The 22,730-nt window shown below is 34.1% G+C and overlaps 1 protein-coding gene across 3 annotated transcripts in view; it reads left to right on the top strand.

The window, feature by feature from the left end:
- The window catches only part of LOC123707595 (myosin-VIIa), a 39,932-nt gene that overhangs the window by 10,397 nt on the left and 6,805 nt on the right, over window positions 1–22,730 (top strand). For 2 of the 3 annotated variants that reach the window (XM_045657777.1, XM_045657778.1), the window contains exons 2-10: window positions 3,084–3,132; window positions 9,435–9,695; window positions 10,348–10,626; window positions 12,123–12,407; window positions 12,827–14,422; window positions 14,504–14,731; window positions 21,732–21,971; window positions 22,156–22,320; window positions 22,446–22,730. In XM_045657777.1, coding sequence (XP_045513733.1) covers window positions 3,115–3,132; window positions 9,435–9,695; window positions 10,348–10,626; window positions 12,123–12,407; window positions 12,827–14,422; window positions 14,504–14,731; window positions 21,732–21,971; window positions 22,156–22,320; window positions 22,446–22,730 — 3,357 coding nt within the window. In that variant the 5' untranslated portion in view covers window positions 3,084–3,114. Of the gene's footprint in view, window positions 1–3,083; window positions 3,133–8,510; window positions 8,600–9,434; window positions 9,696–10,347; window positions 10,627–12,122; window positions 12,408–12,826; window positions 14,423–14,503; window positions 14,732–21,731; window positions 21,972–22,155; window positions 22,321–22,445 lie in introns of those variants that run through there. The other variant, XM_045657776.1, reaches the window with a different exon arrangement.

The following is a 22,730-nucleotide window of genomic DNA, read 5'->3' as shown; positions in this document are numbered from 1 at the left end:
CATATCAAAGACGTATGCCAGGCACTCACTGGTAATCCGAAAGAGAAACGCTTGTAAACAAAACTGATGCCTATAATTCTGATACAACCAAATTAAAGATACATACAATTTCTTTACTAAAAGATATACAGCCGTAGCGTTTGTGACAACATTAAATAATCTGGCTGGCTAATGCTTAGGCCATACGTACGATAAAGGCATTTTAAAAGATATATATATATTTGTTTTATAAATTTATTTAAAAGTTCTAAAATAACGTTCATTGTACACATACTATTGATATGTTATATTCGAAAATAAGCAGGCTAGCAAAGGAAAAAACAAGCGACCACAAAAAAAAACTAGAACTAAATAGAAACCTAAACCTTAAAACAATGTCATATATATGATAGATATGTTATACAAAGCGGACTTTTACATTTTTCTTCGGTATAAAATGATTTAATAGTACGAAAAGCGTATTTGTGAAGGTTATAGTGCCGGTTGTAGCGCAACGTTAAGGTGAAATGAAACGTGAACGAGATGAATGCCCCCATTCAAAGGCTTTCCGGTGTTTAGATCCGTTCTACGGAATGCATTGTAAAGTGTGCGTGCGTTGACATATTCAATAGAAAGTGAAATTGGGAATAACCTTTTTGTAGTTAAAGGCGTTGCCGGTTTTTAAAGAATTGGTACGCTTTTTTCTTGACGGATCCTAAGTCGTATTGGTTCGGAAATGCTTCAGTGGGTAGCTAGCTCCGCATAGTTCTGGTGCGCATACCGCCTTTAATAACGATCGGAATCTCTTTTGTAAATGCAGTAAAACCAACCCCAAAACTTTACGCAACGCCAAGGCATCACGCCGCTCAGACAGTGCTTAGGCATCGATGATTCGAATCGCCTTTCGTCAATCCATGTGAGGCTGTTTTTGCGCTTTTTACAGTTGCAAGTGATGTCCTGTGGTCTCGTCTCGCCATGCTGATGTGCAGCCAGATTCTTGAAGGCCTTTTAACTTCGATCAAGGTACAAGAAGTACTAGGGTAACATGATCTCAAGAAGCATTACGACAATCCAACATGTCCACTATATACGTTATTTATAAGAATTCAAAAAGTTATACTGTTTAAATTCCAAAAACCAACCAAATGGGACCTATAAATATAAATATGATAATAAATTGTCTATATATATTACAATATTTATCATTCTTTTAATCTTATCCCCATTATTATTAAATTAATTTAATTTTGTATATCCTTCGGCTTATCGCTATCTCCAAAGTATGAAAATGCAATTACTAAAAGCAACAGGCATTGTTTCTTAAGCTAATGAATGGCTTTGAAAACAATATTGTGTAAATATCAATTTCATTGTTCTGTAAACACGACGGTATTGTTTGGAATAAGAGGAATTTGCGTTTAAGAAATGTTTCCTTTGCGTGTGCTTTTTAGGTTATTAACACGTCTTAAAATGCACTTACATTTGTTTATTTATAACACTTATTGTTATTTTCGTTTGGGGCGATCATTTTCCCTCTTGATGTAATAAATATACTTTTACGACCTCATTCATTCATTCAAAAATATGAACAGTCTAATTACCAATTACGTCAGCTGTCTCTTTTTAACATAGCATAGAGTAGTTCAGTTAAGATTTCGTACATTAGTTCGTTTAAATGATTAGAGTAAGCCCTTGGCGTTCGTTTCGACTGTTAAATTGTCTATGATTATCACAATTAGAACAAGTTTTATACCTGCATGATTGTAATTTATAGGTTATATGAAAACGCCTACCACCTCGATGTCCACTGTTCCATAACTGAGCGTTTCTTAAGCCACTTTTTCTGCGCACCTCTATGTGGAAACTGCTCAACATAGAAGTTTTTCCAATTTGACTTAGGGGCTTATTTATACAAGAGCACTCCCTTTCTGGCCGGCACCACACTCGTGTGACTTCTGGCATTGTGACCCGCCGCCCATGGACACGCCATGGGCGGCGGGTCTACTTAATATCTGCTGAATCAAGTTTTCGGCGTTACAACAGATTACAGTGAAGCTACAACGAACTTTAGCGTGGTTAGTAGACCGTCCAATGTTAATAAATGATTAACTAATTATTGACTGGTTTGCCTGGTAAGCATACTACAAAGAAGAGAGCTTGAATGAATGTTCTTTGAGCCCTGGATAGGGCAAAGGGCTTTTACATCACGTTCGTTCTAGCGCTTCGCATACCTCGCTCCAAGTCTTTCCAGCTCTCTTTCATCGGCAACTGTACGTCACCAGGTTTGCTTCTCTCTATCTCCCTATCGGTTACAATCAAGCAACTGTTAGGAGATATGATCTCTTCGGATTGGCGTATCCATTTTTCGCTTGCGTTCAGTTCCACTTTGAGAAAGAAAAGCATTCTTGTATTTAACTGATGTAGAATTATAAAGCAGAGGTGAAAAAAGTAATTTGCCGCTAGTACGTTATCTAAGAAGCTCACGTCGGATATTATTAATGGTAAAGTTGTACAAGAAATAAAGTAATGATGCCGCTACACGATACATTATGTAAATTTATTTATCTATTTTTAATGTTTCCGCGGCAGGCTTTTCGTTTTTAACGGTCTCGGAATTGATAACAATAGTTCCATTTATGTTAACAAACACAATATAATATAAAATAATATTAGCCTTTATTCATCCACAACATACATACATTTAACAAAAATAAATAAAAATACAATTTTAACTACTCTAAGATGCGGCCCTGTCTGGGAGAAGGTCTCTTCCAACTTTGTCTACGGCCATTTATTTTGTGCCATTGGCATACAATTTTTTCGGACTATCTTTTCGATCCCGTCAACCCATCGCTCTATTGTCTGTCTAAAAAAAAAACTAAAATATAATTGCGGTCTTTTAACAAATGTACAGTTGCGTCTCTTTCTGTCAAATTGTATTTACGTTGTGACGGAAAGATACAGTTTACTTTAATTAATTATATTTATTTGTATAAAGTGGAATAGGACCTACATAGAACACTATATCTATAAAGATCTATATAGTATGTAATAATATATATAATATAGAAGAGGTAAAATAAATTAAATTCTATTTATTGCAGATCGAAGCGGTGACCACATGTCGGCGACATCATGGTGATCGTGACTAGAGTAAGTAATATTATATTAAATAAACAAACAAAACATTTATCCCACCGGGAATAAGTATGAAAACAAATAAAACATAGGTACACACTACCTTTAGCTGCCCATCAAATGGTAATGGCAATAATTATATTAGTTTTTGCTAAAATACTGTTGTCATAGATCACAGATACACAACCTAAAATCAATATTTCATGGCATTGGCTAAATTTTCTTATTGTTAGGAAATCAATTGCAGACCCCCGCGCAACTTTTATAAATAACGCGAGGAGTGTGGTGCAATGGACCCACTAATGTGACTCATCTGTTCTCTATGGACGGGAGGCGCGGTAACAGTTTCCGTTAATCCGTGTCTCCGTCATGACCGTCTTCTGTGCTCCTGTACCCAACTTCCGAGTTCCCCATCCCGTGCGAAGGTCATAGTGGAGTACGTGCGTAATTAAGTCCTCCTTCCTTCGTTCTTCGGCGTCTAGATTACACTCCCGAACTCTCTCTGCATTCTCTTTAAATGTTACGACGGCCTCACAGAACACTTTTAAAGTGTTCCCCACAGGCCAACGCTGTCAGCCTCCACAATAGCCCTCACTATGGAAACGACAGATTCAATCCGAAAGTGGATTAGAGGTCTACGTTCAGAGCTCCACGCTGGACACACCTCTAAAGTGTGTTGCGCTGTATCGTCTGCGAAACTGAATGGTCTCGTGACAAGGCATATCTATCAACGAAACGTAAGTCGCAAACGTGGTTTCCGTGCTATGAAGACATGATATTGAAATCGCTTTTCGCGAAGTGATACCTTTGCCGCCTTTGTCTAAAAAGAACAATCATTAATTCTAGACGGAGGAAACTAAGAATAAGTTTACAAAATAACAGTAAACTTTATAGCTACAATTATATAAATGCGGTATTTCTGTCGGTTTTAATTACAAAAAATATTTTAACCAAACCTATCTGAGCTATCTTCAAACCCGTTCTATAAATAAGATTGTATTCATTGTACAAGTACAATAAATTTTTCGTCAATTCTGATAAAAAATGTGATTAGTTTTGATTGTTTTAGATTTTTTATAGAACCTGATATTAAGTGATACTGCCGCCCATGGACACTCAACTCCAGGACTCGCGAGTTCGTTGCCGGCCTTTTTAGAATTAGTACGCTCTGTTGAAGGATCCTAAATCGAATTGATTTGGAAATACTTCAGTGGGCAGCTGGTTCCACAAAATGGTGGTGCACGGCAAAAACTGCCTTAAAAACACTCAATTGTGGAAAGACGGACGTTGAGATGATGCGGGTGGAATTTCGTAATCAGTCGCATGTGATATACTCTGATGGAGTGAATGTGGTAGAAGATGCAGAGAGTCTTAATCGACTTTTTTGTATTGACTGTTTGTACCTAATTATGTACTAGTATAAATATGTAGCTGAAAACAAGCTAGAATATATTGAAAGTTATTCTAAGTATAGCTCGTAAAGTTGAATTAAATATGTAAGAATTCGTTTGAGCGATATCCCCTAGGTATTATATAGAATGACGTAACTATGATGTGTTTATATGAATAATTACCTATTATAGTTGTTTGCATATATCCTTAAAGTACATTTGCAAGACAGGGAAAAAAATGACTTATTACGTCATATCATATTTTTTAGTCATTTATATAAGAAGATAAAATTACGTATAAATTAAATCGAGAACTGTTATGATTTTGTAAAATTCGTCATGGCTCCGAATGGCAGAATAACTATTAAAATATTGAAGAAAGAATCTCGAATAATCAAACAGAATACATAGAAGATTTGACAATTGCTTCATACTTATGTTTGTTTTTAATTCTAATTCAAAGACTTTAGTAGTCTGTGCAGCGAGTATTGAATCGGGGTCGTCTTTTGTTTTCTTTCCCGGTCAATGCAATATAAAATGACATGGTAACAAACATCTTTACAGTTTTATGAATATGGTCACTTAATTTTTTCTACATTGTCTGCAGGTTATGATTACTTAGGGTCGTTTAAGAATGTAACGTAATCCATTAGACAACGATATTGTTCTTGAATATAAAGGCGGTTTTAGCTTAAAGAACTTGAAACTACTGAAGAAATGGCTGCAGTATCTATTATTACTGTCATTTGCTTGAAGTTTGTCTAATTTTACGAGTTCTGTACTTAGTATCAAGTGCAAAGTTCAAGGTTTGCGTGAACTCGTTCACCTTGAATATAATAATGACTATTAAGTCATGGAAATTAAGTTATACATTTTTTCTGAAAATAATGTTTAGAATGTCATAAATCACTTAAAAAGTTATTGATACTTTGAAAACAAAATAATACATAAGTACTTTTTATAATATCGAAAAACCAAAATAAAAACTGGTCGTATTACGGTCCTTATATATTCTTTGTTTGTCCAATGTCCGAATCTATAATTGCAGCTTCACCTACTCTGCTATAAAGTTTGATTATGAGTTTCCATACAAATATGTAGTTCTTTGCTGTGTTTTTATAAGAAAAACAGATAATCCTATCTTAAAGCAACTTCACAAAACGCAAATCAAAATACTTTCGTACACTATCTCGGTTAACATATAAATATTCTTAGTTCATAATTATTTTGTGAAAACGTGTTTTAAATTGGGTCTTTCAAATAAACAGCAGTCGTCACTGCAAGCGAGCTGATAGCGTGAAGCAATTAAACAAGCGAATATAATATTCTCAAAAACTGGTACAAGTAGCTAACAAATGAAAAAAACAACAAATACAACCTTTTCTGTTCTGTTACGCGATATTTTAAGTGATTAGCCTTGTGTGCCTGACCTACACCGTCGTTTTTGGGTCTGAGGCATGTCAGTATCCTCATGTTTTCCTTCACCATACGAGCGAGAGTTATATGCCTAGAGAGTAATTAAATTGATGATCGGGTTTCAAACCTTCTGACGGATAAGAGTCGCACGCTGAAGCTACTAGGGCACTACTGCTCTGCCAAGCAGGTTATATACACCTGTGGTCATAGATCAGACATAAGTACATTGTTTCTCAGTATGACTTATTATATTCTGACCTATGGCCACAGATATAATTTGCTATTTATTGTTTACATAATAGACGATTTAACAAGAAAACACTATAATGTTATATAGATATACAATATTACGTAGTAATAACCATACAACCGAGGAATCGAATCAAACCTTTAAAGTCTATAGTTTTGGATTTCAGTGCGTACAATGTACATACATGCTTATGTGGATCCTAGCTTTACAGATGTTTTCTGATCGAAATGTGTGCTGAAGATCTATGTTTATAATTAAAAAATGGTAATTTTTTTTAACGAATTTGCTTAAATTTTAATAAAATAGCAAAAAATTGGGTTTAAAAATTACACTTATACCTCGCATTATATGAGTAATAGGTATTTTGACATATATCCGATATTTAATTAAATTATTAACATACCTATTATGAATCCAAAATGAACGAAAATCCAATAAAATTTAAAAACATTATATCGATGTTCTGTCTCATTATCACATTTTATCACCGCTTCAGCTTTGCGCACGCGCACAAACTTCGTAGCCATTACGGTGAATTACAGCGGTAAATTGCGCGAGTTCCGATCTCTGCGTTTGGCAACACATTCCACCATTTCTTAAACTAACTAGCACCAGGCCGTTCACCTTTCACATGCATGTATTTTATTTTCCTTCTTAAGTTTATTCGGTTATGAAACCTTTTTACTTTGATGCAATTATACTTAGGGTGAGATACAGAGACTTAAAAAAAAGACCATATCACATTTCTAAAACGTGCATATGACGTAATGAAGACATCTTTAGGTCTCTACAGTCTTTAGGGTTGCTGAGGTCAATGTACTTAGACAGTTTCGTCTTAAAATTTGAAGGGTTGCTTCCAGGCATCCCTTATATAGAATGACAAGAATATTGCTTGTGAGTAGTATTTAAGATATAAATTGATATTAGCTGCATTAGCATAATTATTAAAATTCAAAAATCGAACCTACGTCAAATCAAATAATGAATATAACTTTCTAAAACACCACGTGTTTAGAAAGTCTGTGAAGACTAATCATATTTCGTCAACCGTTATTAATCCTTATCCGATAATCGGATTCTAGAGCGGATTTAAAGTGTATTAAACTATTATAAGTTTAGCTCACCTATATACTCATTAAAGAAGTGTTGGTGAAGGCTTTAGCGTGCGACTCATCCCTGCGTTCATCTAACACTCGCTCGTACGGTGAAGAAAACATCGTGAGAAAACCGGCATATCTCAAATCTGAAAATGACATGTGTCAGCCCGAACGCTTGTCTATGAAAAAACAAAGATTAAAGAAAGGGATGCAATCTAAGACCCAAATAGGGTTGTTGCGCCACTGGATTATTATTTATTATATACTACTATCTAATTACATAAATATTCACGAATAAACTATTAAAGCCGCAGTAGTTTTTTACGATGAGATATACATGTTGACTTATTTGTAATAAGACCCGATATAAAGTATAGAGGGCTGACCTTCCAATTTCATTTAAATTTTTGTTCTTTAACATCTGCATTCAAGCATTAGTTATGACTAAAATTATTAAAATACACATATTTTAAAAATGGAACGTACGAATATTTTTATAGATGTCATAGAGAAAGCCTTAGAGTACTTTTATTCTAAATTTAAAATTCCACATACCAAATAGTAACTCATACTCTATAATAGATAAAAAAATCTAACAGGCTACACATATTGAAATTCTTCAGGCTTTAACACTGAATGTTTCTTTTAAATATTCATCTATGTGTTTAAGAGATTACCCCTGTAGAGAATCCCCCTCTGGGCGTCCATCTTCGGAACAATCAGTATTCGGTGGTGCATGAACAGGCTGCCCTTCGTATTCTTGTGGGGCAAAAATTGCGCTACAAACTTAATATAACCAATTCGACTTAGGGTCCTTCAAGAAAAGAGCGTGCCAATTTTATAAAGGCCGGCAACGCATTCGCGACCCCTCTGGAATTGAGAGTGTCCATGGGCGGCGGTATCACTTAACATCAGGTGAGCCTCCTGCCAGTTTGCCTAAAATAAAATAAATAAATAAATATGAAAAATTTATTTAAAATTATGTTAGTACTTAATTGTTACTTTAATGCAGCGCCATCTCTCGGACGTTGTTAATCTTAACTATCAAGGTAATTTGTAAAACAATGTATATTTATACAAAATAAATAACATTCGTCTATAATGAAATGAGACCGTTTGTAATATATTCGTTCTGACAATTAACAGTGATACGACCCCGAGGTCACATGATAAACCTAAAAACAATTATTGTTAAAGCAGAATATTTTGTCTCGTTCCGTTATTTTTAGAGTTATACGAGAGTGATAAGGATACAATATTCAAAACCTAATTTGAGGTTACATTGAATAGGAAATGTTTTCATAATGGATTCTGGAACTTTTTTTGAGGTACCACTTTTGTTACTATAATTGTTGAATGACTTAGATTATATAGTATATATGAAGCAAATTATTTGAGCAATACAAATGTTTATTTTATTTTTTCTTTACGTTATTCACATGATAATGGAAACAATTTTGTTAATTCCACGTTTGTGGATTGTTATAAAAACATAAACATTGCATAATCAGTTCTATTGTTCTTTAAGAGTAAATTTTACTCTACAATTGTATATAAAATTTCGTTACTTTGTGGGCATTTTCACAGTAAACAATTGAACCGCTATAGTGAAACAAAACGTGTTCTAGACTACATTACCAATGAATTAAATGCATACTTTCACAGAGATAACAATCAGTATGAACGTGATCTGCCTTCGATTAGGTTACAAATATTTTTAAATTCGAGGTACACGCATGGTCTGGTTCCGGTCTACGTTTTACATTCCTTTTGCACGATCGTGTTTTGTTTCGATGTGTGATTTTCGTTTGTCATTTGTTTGATTAAACCATCTCATTGAAGCTAAATTATCGGATTGTGCGATTTTATAGGGTTTAATTATCTAAACACTAACTTGCATAAGGTTTTAATTTTTAATGTGTCTTCCCCTGAACTATCTGTATGATGGTTATGAATGGACAAGTATGTGTTTTAAAATCGCATTAATTACTGTATGCGCATTGTTTAGTAGGTTTTATTGTATATATAATCATTGACATTCTGAAAAATAATTTTAATTTGACTAAGTACTTTGTCGTCATATCAAGGAATGGAATTTAAAAAAGCTGGTACAACCTAGGAAAGGTTTTGTAATTTATTTAATATTTTTTTTGTAAATTCCAGGGAGATTACATATGGATCGAGCCGGTATCGAATCGAGAGTTCGACGTGGCCATTGGAGCGAGGGTTTTGGCAGCAGAAGGTCGCCGAATCAGAGTCAGAGATGACGACGGCCAGGAACAATGGCTTCCACCAGAGCGACGGATCAAAGCCATGCACGCCACTTCCGTGCATGGCGTGGAAGACATGATCTCCCTGGGGGACCTGCATGAAGCTGGGATCTTGAGGAATTTGCTTATACGATATAACGATAATCTTATTTATGTAAGTGGGAATTTTGCTGATAATTATTCATTTCAGTTTACATAGAACAGTTTAAATACTAATTTCCCAAACACAAAGTGTTGAATCAAATAACTAGCTATTGGCAAATATATTTCATACATAACTAGCGGATCCGACAGACGCCCTGCAAACACGTCTTATATACAAAAAAATCTAATAATGTAAATCATTCTCCAATCCCACTGAACACTCAAAAAATTTCATCAAGTTCTGTCCAGCCGATTAGAGCTTAATTACGAATACATGCACAGAAGTTTTATATATATTATGCTGTTTATAACTTTCTGCTAGGTCAGCAATACATGTACACAACCTAGATACCAACTGCAGCGCCATCGGTCAGGTTCATTTGTGAATGTAAACTATCCAGGGCGCCTCCAAAAAAAACCATTCAAATCCGTTATAGAGGAGTTCCGTGGCATACACACGTACAGTTGAATTATATATATGTATATAAAGATAAACATACGCCATATACGCCAGTTGTGCTTGAAGTATCTTAATTATTTAATAGATATGTATAACTGGCCAAATATCTGTATTTTTTATTGAACGCTTTAGTAAGATCCACCTACGGTACCATTAAACCTAAATTTGCCAATTATTTCTACATTCGCTAATTATTTTTCAGACATATACCGGGTCAATATTAGTAGCAGTGAACCCCTATCAGATTCTTCCAATATACACAGCGGATCAGATAAAGCTGTATAAAGAGCGAAAGATAGGAGAATTGCCGCCGCACATCTTCGCTATAGGCGATAATGCGTACGCGCACATGCGTCGTTATAGCCAGGATCAATGTATAGTCATTAGTGGAGAGTCTGGTGCGGGAAAAACGGAATCTACCAAATTAATATTGCAATATCTAGCTGCTATAAGTGGGAAGCATTCGTGGATTGAACAACAGGTATGCCTGAAATTATTATTTTTAATACATTCTCTATGTATTAGAGTAGATATCTATTACACATACAACGTCATAAATGTGTTTGTGTTTTATATGAAAAATTAAAAAAAAATAACCTAGGCTTTTTAATAAAGACATATGTAATTGAGAACTACATAGTCAGGATTATTCATTAGGTCCATTTCATTATGTTTTAAATAAGTACACGACGTCCGACGGAGTGAAGGCCTCCTCCAAGTTCTTTCTCTTGTCTCTCATCTCCGCCACCATTTTCCAATCCTTCTCCGCTATCCCTTTTATTCAAACTTCCCAGGTTTCTTGTGTACGTTCTCATTTTTCTTCCCAATTTTCTTATCTCTCATAACAAAAAGTAAGTAACTGGAAGTTACTAGTAATGAATCGAACCCAGAAAATCTTGTCGTTTTTCGATTGAATATAATTTTGCATAACGCCCTTAAGATATGAACAACACTAATATATCTGTCAAAACAATCGTAAAATATGAAAATAATTTTAACGCTCACGAATAGCACTAGAGTCAAGGTTGGTTGCTTATAACTTGAAAATGTATATTCAAAAGTTAGTAACGCTTACAATTATGGCAATAAATTATATTTTTATTTAACCTTGTTGCGAATTTTTTGTAAAATATCACATTATTAATATAAAATTCTGAAATCCCTTAACCTTTATATGGCTCTATGCAAACATATGTCGCGTAAAGAACAGTGTTGGCCTTGTGGCTTCAGCGTGCGACCTTCATCCTTGAGGTCGCAGGTCCGATCCGCGACAAATGGACTTTCGAACAGTAAAGTAAAACATCGTGAGGAATTGACCCAAAAAGTCGACAGCGTGTGTCAGGCACTGGAGGCTGCTCCTACTTATGTATTAGTTTGACTAATGATTATGACATAGATCCAGAAATCTGAGGCCCAGGCCTAAAAAGGTTGCAAGGTTTCTTTTGTCAGACAATACCGTGGAGACAATTTATTTACATTCGCTTATATTATATGGTGCATCAGAAAAGTACGCATTTGTTTCATCGTTGTATATGTCGCAATAAAGTAGTTAAATCAGAGTGTTAATTGAATCTCTAGACTGTTAATTAAAGATCGATATTCAATCTAGTCGCTAAAGTTCCGTCAGACAAGTGAGTGAACGAAACGTTTAACGAGTTTCCTAAACGTTCCTAGGCAACAAGTCTAACCTAACCTATCCATTTATAATAAAACAAAACAATTTCTTTTTTAGAATTTTCACGCTCAAATTTGATCTACTCTATATGTTCAACAACAATTCTGAGGACTCCATACATTTATAAATATATCGCTATGAGTAAATAATTACTGTTGCTAATCAAAACTAAACCAATTCACTGATAAATGAAATTAATTTTTCTATCATATGAATAAACACAATTTTTTAAATTTATTTCGACGTTTCAGTAGTTATCTGTAAATGTCTTCAAGTAATTAATGGCTTTGATATCATTTCAGATACTAGAAGCAAATCCCATTCTTGAAGCATTTGGAAACGCAAAGACCGTTCGAAATGATAATTCATCTCGCTTCGGTAAATATATCGACATACATTTCAACAGCAATGGCGTTATTGAAGGTGCCAAGATAGAGCAGTATTTATTAGAAAAATCAAGAATAGTATTCCAAGGCCCCGAAGAGAGGAATTATCACGTTTTCTACTGTCTTCTAGCGGGGTTGTCGAAAGAAGAGAAGAAGAAGTTGGAATTGGGTGACGCGTCCGAGTATAGATATCTGTCTTCTGTAAGTGCACTTTTTGGGTTTCCAAAGTAAAATGATATTTATATATTTTTTACAGGATTTTTAACAATTTTTTATATATAAAACAACAAACCTTTAGTAATACAAAGTGATCTTAAGAATGATCTACTGTCTACTCGTTAAGTGAAGATTAATCACATTCAATTTTACTTTCTATTTTTAATGTATCACATTTTTAGTTTAGTTTGTTTTTTTTTGTTCCTGTTTAGTAAGTAGTAATAGTACAGTAGTAGTAATTTAATACATTTTTATTTCTTTCTTTACTCACAGTGGTTGCCTGGAAGAGATCGCTCGAAAGCGATAAGGCCGCCAGTTGCCCTCCTTTTGATTTAATTATGTTCAATATTTTGTATATTGTACTGTAACGAAGTGTAAATAAATAGAAAAATACTGTTTTTCAGGGAGGAAATTTCAGTTGCGAGGGAAGGGATGATGCAGCTGAATTTGGGGACATTCGATCTGCTATGAAAGTGTTACTGTTCACGGAATCTGAAATATGGGAAATATTGAAACTTTTAGCCGCCGTTCTACATTGTGGTAATATTAAATATGAAGCCACTGTTATAGACAACTTGGACGCAACGGAAATAATAGAACAGCTTAATGTAAAACGCGTCGCAAACTTATTGGGCGTTCCAGTATCTTCCCTCATCAAAGCGTTAACAAGGAAGACCCTATTTGCTCACGGTGAAACTGTAGTATCAACGCTCAGCAGGGAACAGTCGGTAGATATAAGAGATGCATTCGTCAAAGGAATTTACGGTCGCCTATTCGTAACAATAGTTAAGAAAATAAACGCTGCCATATACAAACCCAAAGCGACAACGCGTACTGCAATTGGCGTGCTCGATATATTTGGTTTTGAAAACTTCGACCATAACAGCTTCGAGCAGTTCTGTATTAACTTCGCGAATGAGAACCTTCAGCAGTTCTTCGTAAGGCATATCTTCAAATTGGAACAGGAGGAGTATAACCACGAAGGGATCAATTGGCAGCACATAGAGTTCGTTGATAATCAGGATGCGCTGGACTTGATCGCTTTGAAACAACTGAACATTATGGCTTTGATCGACGAGGAATCCAAGTTCCCGAAAGGCACAGATCAAACGATGTTGGCGAAGTTGCACAAGACACACGGCCTTCACCGGAACTACCTTAAACCAAAGTCGGATATTAACACCAGTTTTGGACTCAACCATTTCGCCGGCGTAGTCTTCTATGACACGCGAGGATTTCTGGAGAAAAACAGAGATACCTTTAGCGCAGACCTCCTACAACTGATCCATATTTCTACGAACAAATTTCTTCAACAAATTTTTGAGAACGATATCGTGATGGGTTCTGAAACTAGAAAACGCACACCAACTCTGTCCACCCAATTTAAGAAGTCACTAGATCTATTGATGAGGACATTGGGGACGTGCCAGCCTTTTTTTATCCGATGTATAAAACCAAATGAGTTCAAAAAACCCATGCTGTTCGACCGTGGCCTGTGTTGTCGGCAGCTGCGTTATTCGGGCATGATGGAAACTATCAGGATCCGAAGAGCCGGCTACCCAATTCGGCACAGTTTCAAAGAGTTCGTGGAACGATACAGGTTCCTTATATCAGGGGTGCCACCGGCTCATAAAACCGACTGTAGGGCTGCTACCTCCAAAATTTGTGCAACTGTTTTGGGAAAATCAGACTATCAGCTAGGCCATACCAAAGTTTTTCTGAAGGATGCTCACGATTTATTCCTTGAACAGGAGCGCGATAGAGTGCTCACAAGGAAGATATTGATACTGCAAAGGTCCATTCGTGGTTGGGTGTATAGGAGACGATTCTTGAAGATGAGGGCAGCGGCCATATTGATCCAGCGTCATTGGCGTGGCAAGTTACAGAGAATTCGCTATAACAAGATGAAAGTGGGGTACGCGAGGCTTCAGGCTTTGATTCGGGCTAGAGTATTGGCTCACCGTTTCAGACATTTGCGAGGACATATCGTATCATTACAGGTAATTTTTTTAATCAGCTTATTCATATATTGAGGCACTCTTTGTTAAAGTCAAAGACATGAAATATATGAATATTTTAAGGCTGCGGCGCGCGGTTACCTCGTCCGTCGATCGTACGGACACAAAATGTGGGCCATAGTCAAAATACAAAGCCATGTCCGGCGTTTGATCGCTATGCGTCGTTTCCGGCGGTTGAAGCAAGAAACCATAGCTCATAATGAAGCCCTGCGCTTGCGCAGACAGGAGGAGCAAAGGCTTCAGCACCAGGGAAACACGCGGGCTAAGGAAATCGCCGAGCAGAACTATAGGGTAAGTTAGAAGTATTATATAATTTTACAAATCTTTTACTTTCTTTATAAGCATTGGAAATCCCATTTATTGGTGAGCAGATGATTAGCCTTATGAGCTTCGATATATCTGCACTGATTATTATATTTACAGGCAAATGCTGAGACTTAATTATGAAGCCTTAAAACGACTCTAAGCTGTTGTCAGAGAGCATTTAAGTTCTCATGTAGCGCATCTTTACTTGCTTAAATAGCTGTGCCGCTATTAATACTAAGAAAACCTTTAATTAATAATTTTCTTTATAAGGTTTTATTTTAAAATATTTTTTTTCTTACAATAAAGTCCACAACATAGAGTAAGACTTTACATTAATTATCCGACACCATAATAATGGCTAATAAGTAATATTAGGTAGCTTAATTTTAAAAATATACCAGCTGACCCGGCAAACGTCGTTTTGCCAGGTATATTATTTCCAGGAAACATTTTTTTAGTTCAATAAAAATAACCTATCTACTATAATAAAAATAGGGGTTGATCTTAGAGGGGTGACAATTAAATGTTGTATGTATTTTTGTATGCTGTGTCATAAAAATAAAAAAAAACTGAAAAATAAAATTTTGGGGTGGACTCCTTATCACTTATATACTTACTAAAACATAGATAGTACTAGCCGATTCTCAGACTTACTGAATATGCATTAAAAAATCATAAACATCGGTTGAACCGTTTCGGAAGAGTATGGGAACGAATATTCTGATACGAGAATTTTATATATATAGAGATATATTTTAAAATAATAATAACGATTTTTCTGGAAAAGTCGATTTATTTAGCCTTTTTTTTTTTCAATACGTGGTCAGCAGTGTTGGTCTAGTGGTCGATGGATATTTTCTATACGCAATTAAACACTTTCACAAAGAACACTCCAATAATTATAATAATTAGTATAATCCAGGCGTTACTTGGCCTTAGATTGCATTGTTTATCTTTTTATTTCATAAACAAGTAGGCTTAGGTTGTAGGTTTTTGACAAGTCGTCGATATTTGGGTTTTGCTTAATTGCATGTCCGAACCACGGCTGTGTTTATACAGTTGACCACCCGCCATACCATAGTACCAATGGCTGTCTATATGCACATTTACACTCGCTCGTACAGAGAACAAAAACTACTTCTTTTAATAACATTAATTCTAACTTTGATGCTTGACTAATCAGATCATTACCAGCTGTCTGCGTTAATTCGTTGTAACATATATTTATTTATTTACACTTCGTTACACTACAATATAAAAAAAAATTGAACATAATTAAAACAAAAGGAGGGCAACTGGCGGCCTTATCGTTTACGAGCGATCTCTTCCAGGCAACCACTGTGAGTAAAGAAAAATTAAAAATGTATTAAATTACATAAGATAGGCAAGTAGTGCAAAGATACATGTTATACACATTTATTAAGACAAAGCTAAACAGGAACAAAAAAAACAAACCAAACTAAAAAGATGATACATTAAAAATAGAAAGTAAAAATACACATAAATCACCATAGACCATCCAAAAGTATTTTTTCATTTGAAAACTGAAACCTGAGATCACTCTCAAGATACACAACAAACAGAGGAAAGGAAATACTTTTTTCTATTACGTAACGTATACGTAGTTCATCCATTACAAACAAAAATCCAATCTTTCGTAATTAAACCATACATGTAGACAAGATAGAAGAAGATAAGAAAATTTAAATAATATCTGATTTCAAGTTGATTATCGTCATACTCTTGCTTTAAATAACACTTTAAAATCAATTATAAATTCGCGAAAATAAATAATATTATAAAAAAAAACCAACAAACGCTTCCAGTTATCTTAGTAATCATAATATGCTGATTCTAGATTATAATTAATGCATTTATTGAGTATAGCTTAAGTATGATTTACATTCTCTTATCAAATGAGATGAAAAATATGTTTGATCTAATCTTTGTTGACGTAAAGACACACAGACAAAGAGCTATCATAATTTTTGAAAGCAAGAAAGTTTTGCGCCTACCCTCCTGATTCCAAAACTAAGTGTCAAGTGTTAGCGGTAGTTGATCTAGTTCTTAGGGTAGGAAATTAAACACTTCAATGATGACCCAATTCACTATAATTTACTTCACTGATCCTACGTGAACTGTATAACTTCAAACTTGTACCGAAGCCCGTGCGCATGTGTCACAAATTCTTTTATAATCACAACTCCCTCCTCCGACTCGAGCATCCCACTTCGGGGAGATGGTCGAGTCAATTCGTAACAATTCGTAAACAACCGAACGAGTCAAATGAATAACTATTGCACATGCGCACTTGTAGCAAGATTCTTAAGAATATGTTTCATAAAAATGTTTAGAATTTAATTAAATAAATATTAGAAGCTAACACAAGTCATGTCCAATTGCTAACGGCTGGTAGCTGACAAATGCTTGTATCATTGTGACGTTTTTGTGAAGATTTTTTTATTTCATCTCAAATCTTATAAAGGCGAGCAGATATTTACTTTGAAATAATATTATTTTTACATTTCGTTAATTCGATTGAAATGGGTTTAAGTATACACGAATATATAGATAAAACGAAGTACATATAAACGGCAGTTTTAATAACACTATATAAATCAATAAAAATTAGTGGAACTACAAACTTTTTAGGTGTGAGCCTCAGTTTTCTGTAACTGCATTTGTTAATCTAATATGCAAGTACGTGATGCTTTTGTTCTACGTTACCGTTCTAGCGAATGTTAAATACGCAGATAGAAAGAAAGTCCATTAGTGCATAGTCGGGGATCGAACTTAGGACCGCAGGGATGCGAGTCGCACGATGAAGCCACTAGGCCAACACTTCTCTATAAATATTTATATATAAATCAATATTTCATATAATAACCAAACCTGAACGCGCGTAATACAGTTGTGATAATATCTGATTAGTTAGATAATGTTTTAATTAGTAATCCTGCATGCGTTTCGCTGTACATTTTTACTTTGTCCTATTTATTTAAAACATCGATAGCACAACCTTCGAGTATGCTAAACCCTCAAATATTTCATACATTACACACAGTTATATATGTATGTAACTAATATTCCTAAAATTTCTCAAGTCTCTATTCCAGTCCTCAGTAAATGTATAAACAACTAAACATTTTTGTATACTTTTCGAAGGTTTTGCGTTTAGATTTGATACATTAATGCCAGAGTATATCAACCATAATTTGTAAATGTCCTGTCAATACACAAAAATTTCACTAAATTTAGACTGACCAAAGCAAGGCGCCAAATATTTATTTAATTTTAGCGATCCAAAATGTTTACCTAAATAACGAAAATATCTAAATCTAATCTATATAAATAAAAATGAATTGCAAAATATGTTGCTAAGCGCAAACCTCGAATTGGTCCAGCTGCAATTTGAAAAAATCCTTGAAGATGGAAATCTGAAAATCATTTGTCATTCGTGAAAAGCGAACTCTATGGGGATAGCAAAGCAAAATGTTCCATATGTTGGTATGTAGCTAGTAAAAAGGTAGGTTAAGTGAAAAAACATATAAATTAAAATTAGGTTCGCGAAGACACTTTTAAAGTAATAAAATTACTCCAAATCAATCTGTTTTTATTACAGTCAATAAGAATAACGTTATGGAAACAAAAAATCCAATTCCAGTTATAAAGCACTCGAAATTGAGATTATCTAGATTGTTCTGATAGATATTATCAACCAAATTAATTATAGATAGTGAAAAATTTGATTTTAATATTGTCAAGTCAGTAGAAATTATATTAAGTGGTAACATGTGTGTTGTTTCAATTACTTTAAAATTATATTACAATGATAGTGCGTTGCCTTTTAGATTTCTATACGGTATGCCTTTTTAATATTCTTAATATACACAATTTTTATTAATTAAAAGCATAATGAAAAGACTCTATCAATACCTAAAAATTATCATTGAACATTATTATGACGCGTTACAATTAGTATTTTTTAAAATTAATTTTGATTAATTAAAAGCATAAAGAAAAGACTCTATCAATACCTAAAAATTATCATTGAACATTATTATGACGCGTTACAATTAGTATTTTTTTAAATTAATTTTGATTAATTAAAAGCATAAAGAAAAGACTCTATCAATACCTTAAAATTATCATTAAACATTATTATGACGCGTTACAATTAGTATTTTTTTAAATTAATTTTGATTAATTAAAAGCATAAAGAAAAGACTCTATCAATACCTAAAAATTATCATTGAACATTATTATGACGCGTTACAATTAGTATTTTTTAAAATTAATTTTGATTAATTAGGCTATGTCGAAAATACCAAATAAATGACCAGGATTTTAGTATTGCTAGATATAAAAATCCCAGCCTGTGCACTAATGGAATTTCATTCTATGTGCCTATTAGATTAACAAATCATCATAAAACAGATGCAAAAATCTAAGGTTCAGACATAAAAAGGTTGTAGCACTGATTTATTTATTTTAATGTTAGACACAAATGCGTTCGGGTGTGTTTAATTATTATGGCCAGAGAATGCCAATGCTCAAGCCGAAGATAATATCTCCATTAATTAAAAATAATTATCAATATCGGTTTATGAAGTGATGAAGTATCGCTCATATATAGATCATTTTAATACTTAACAATGCGCAACACGTAGAAATTAAGTAATTAATACGTAACTTGAACTAGTTGAGAATTACTCGTTTTGCAAGACAATATATATCTTTAACTATCGATTGGTTTATAAAATATGATTCTTAGCCATTTCTTGTCAATGGAGGTGGTAAAATAAAAAGGGATCTAGACTTCTCTCTCGGAGTATTTAGACATATATCAATAAAAATATTATCATATCCCCTATACCACATATTGTTATAAACATTATTCTAGTAATACGATACATAGGTTTTAGTATGTAATGTACATAACGCATGGTGTTTAGAGAATTAAAAAAAACTGATATGGTTTAAATTTTTAACTAAAAGGCTTTTGGTTGCCGAATGTTTAATTATAATGATTATTCTACGTTTAGAAAAAAATTAATTGACGTCTCTGAGAACCTAACGCTTTTTAATATTAATAATGACATTCTTTTTCATCTGAAAATCCTAGTGGGTGAAAATTAATGAATAAGTTCTGTCCGCAACTAGGATTCTGGGGATTCGTAGCATCATTTTCAACAAACACTCAGAACAAACTGCGAATAAAAATTCATAATTTTTGTCTTAATAATTCTTTGATAATTGATATGAATACGTAACTGGTAAGTGTTACTTGCGAATAATAAATTCATATTTTTATTTTGTTTTTTAAGAGTCAATTTTTCAGGTTACATACTTTAAATTTTAATATTTGCAGAGCAATAAATATTTTTATATTATATAGGTTATTTTTTAATAATTTGATAACTCGATGTACACAAATAATCTAACTTAAATTTAAATTTTCTAACTAAGTGAATGGAATTCTCTGCGCTTATACCGTTTTTTTAGAACTGAAAAATATAAAGTATTCTGGATAAAAATCAGTGTTGTTGTACACACTTGTTTACTTGCTATTACGTCACTAGTAGCTTAGCCGTGGTCAAACATTCTCCAGGTCGGCAAACCTGGTCAAGTGTACTGAGCTAAGTTAACACTGCGGTCGATTACATGTTTTTTTTAAATATCTTTTTTGTTATTTTGTGTGCGCGTTTCATTAATTATCAATGGTTATACAGCCTCTTGTGGGCCTCCTCAAGTACACTTCGCCATCGCAATCTATCCAGAGCTTCCCACTTCCAATTGCGAACCCCTATTGTTTCGAGCTCCTTCTCAACTCCACTCCACCAACGGAGCCTCGGTCTACCGAGTTTTCTCTTGCTTCCAGGTTCTTGGTTTTGTAAGGACCTAGGTTCTGACGTCCGCCATTCGAATCACACGTCCCAGCCATTTGAGCCTGTTTCATTTTATAAATTGCACGATGTTGGCATCGTCAATGATATAAAGTAGCGAATACCCCAAACCCCACGGTCGTCGCAAACAGGACCAAAGAATCTTCCGCTCGAAAATAAGCGCGTTTCTTTAATTTCTCAAAAATAATTATATGATTTAAAGCTTTCTAAAAAACATACATTTCTTATATAAACAAATCTATTACTTTAAATATATTACAAATCCTTAAAAATATCACTGCCAGCGCTAACTATCTAAAGACGAAGGTATCGTTAGAATATTTTACGAAAATATCTAATAAAAAGATAATGTAAAATTAATCTCGATTCATATCCCTAATTATACAATTACACTAGGTTTCGCTTGCATAACTAAACCTGTTGAAATGCAATGAAAACCCTCAATTAATATCTAGTTGGCAAGACGACCGATCGTCTATATAAAAATAATTAATAATTGTAAATAATAATTTATAAAATCGGATAAATGGGACCGCTTCGAGATTTTTGAAGTGGGTTAATAATGTGGCGTATTCGTATTGGGGACAATTTTATTACAAATCGTCCAAGCCATTTATGGAGAGCTGAGAAGTGGGCAAGTATGCTAACACTTTCACTGTCTTATACTTATAAGATTCAATCATGAAGTTCATTTTTCGGAATAGAATCTATCTAATTTTATTTTAATTACTCTTTCATTATTAAAATAATTTCCCCTGGTTTAATTATATAGAGTTTAAGAGGAACACAAGGTATATTGATAAATTGCTGAAATATGCTGCATTTTACTAAGAATCTTATTTTTTTAAATGACTTCTGACTAACGCTATTGGCCGGTTTCAGCCCCAGTAATTCGGTCTTAGCATAATGTTAATATTCCGAGGCCCTATACAACCTTGTACACCACACAAAACAATTTTTCAATTCGAGCCGATAATTCTTCAAATTAGCGTGATTCAAATAGACCAGCAATTATAAAATATTATTATAGATTTACATTGGTTATATCCGAAATCTTTATTTTAACTGTACTGTTCTAGGAGCGTATGTATGAACTTGAACGGCGTGACGCAGAATTAGCACTTGAAGAAAAACGACAATTAGAAGCCAAAAGAACGCTACTGCAAGAAGCAGCTCGTAAACAAGACGAGCCAGTCGATGACAGTAAACTGGTGGAAGCTATGTTTGACTTCCTTCCAGATTCTAGCAGTGAAGCACCGGCTCCCAAAGATACTTGTGCATTTAGCGATTTGCCCCAACAAAGGGCTGATCAACAAGAGGTAAGTATCGGCTACCCGAATGATTAATAATATAAATTTTATTTATATTTTCTCAAACTATAGAAACTATAGCAAAAATATAAGGGTTTTTAATACAATTATTGAAATAATAGTACATCAAATCATTAAACGAATTACATACATTAAATGATCAAATAATAAGATACATTAAATGTATTTTTAGATGGTGACCCCAATGCAGACAACGTCAGAAGATGAAGAAGATTTGTCCGAGTTCAAGTTCCAAAAGTTCGCAGCCACTTACTTCCAGGGCAACGTCACCCATCAGTACTCGCGGAAGCCATTAAAACATCCTTTGTTACCACTACATACTCAGGGCGATCAATTGGTAAGTACTGATAACGAAACATTCTTAATTGTTTTTTGATAGATGTTCACTGATACGATTTTAAAATCTGATTATCCTAATGGTTTTTTTAAGTAGCCGCACGATAATGATCTGTGTTATTTTAGGCCGCTCAAGCGTTATGGATAACAATATTGCGTTTTACTGGAGATCTACCGGAACCTAGATATCATACAATGGACAGAGATAACACATCAGTAATGTCAAAGGTTACGGCGACTCTTGGAAGGAACTTCATTAGGTCCAAGGAGTTTCAAGAAGCACAAATGATGGGCGTAGATCCCGATGCCTATTTGAACAAACAGAAGCCAAGGTCGATTAGACACAAACTTGTCTCGTTGACATTGAAGAGGAAGAACAAGCTTGGAGAAGATGTTAGAAGGAAACTACAG

The sequence above is a fragment of the Pieris brassicae genome, chromosome 3, assembly GCF_905147105.1.
Source record: "Pieris brassicae chromosome 3, ilPieBrab1.1, whole genome shotgun sequence".
NCBI lineage: Eukaryota > Metazoa > Arthropoda > Insecta > Lepidoptera > Pieridae > Pieris > Pieris brassicae.
Note: the sequence above shows the minus strand (reverse complement) of the source record. Positions and strands in the feature narration are given on the sequence as shown.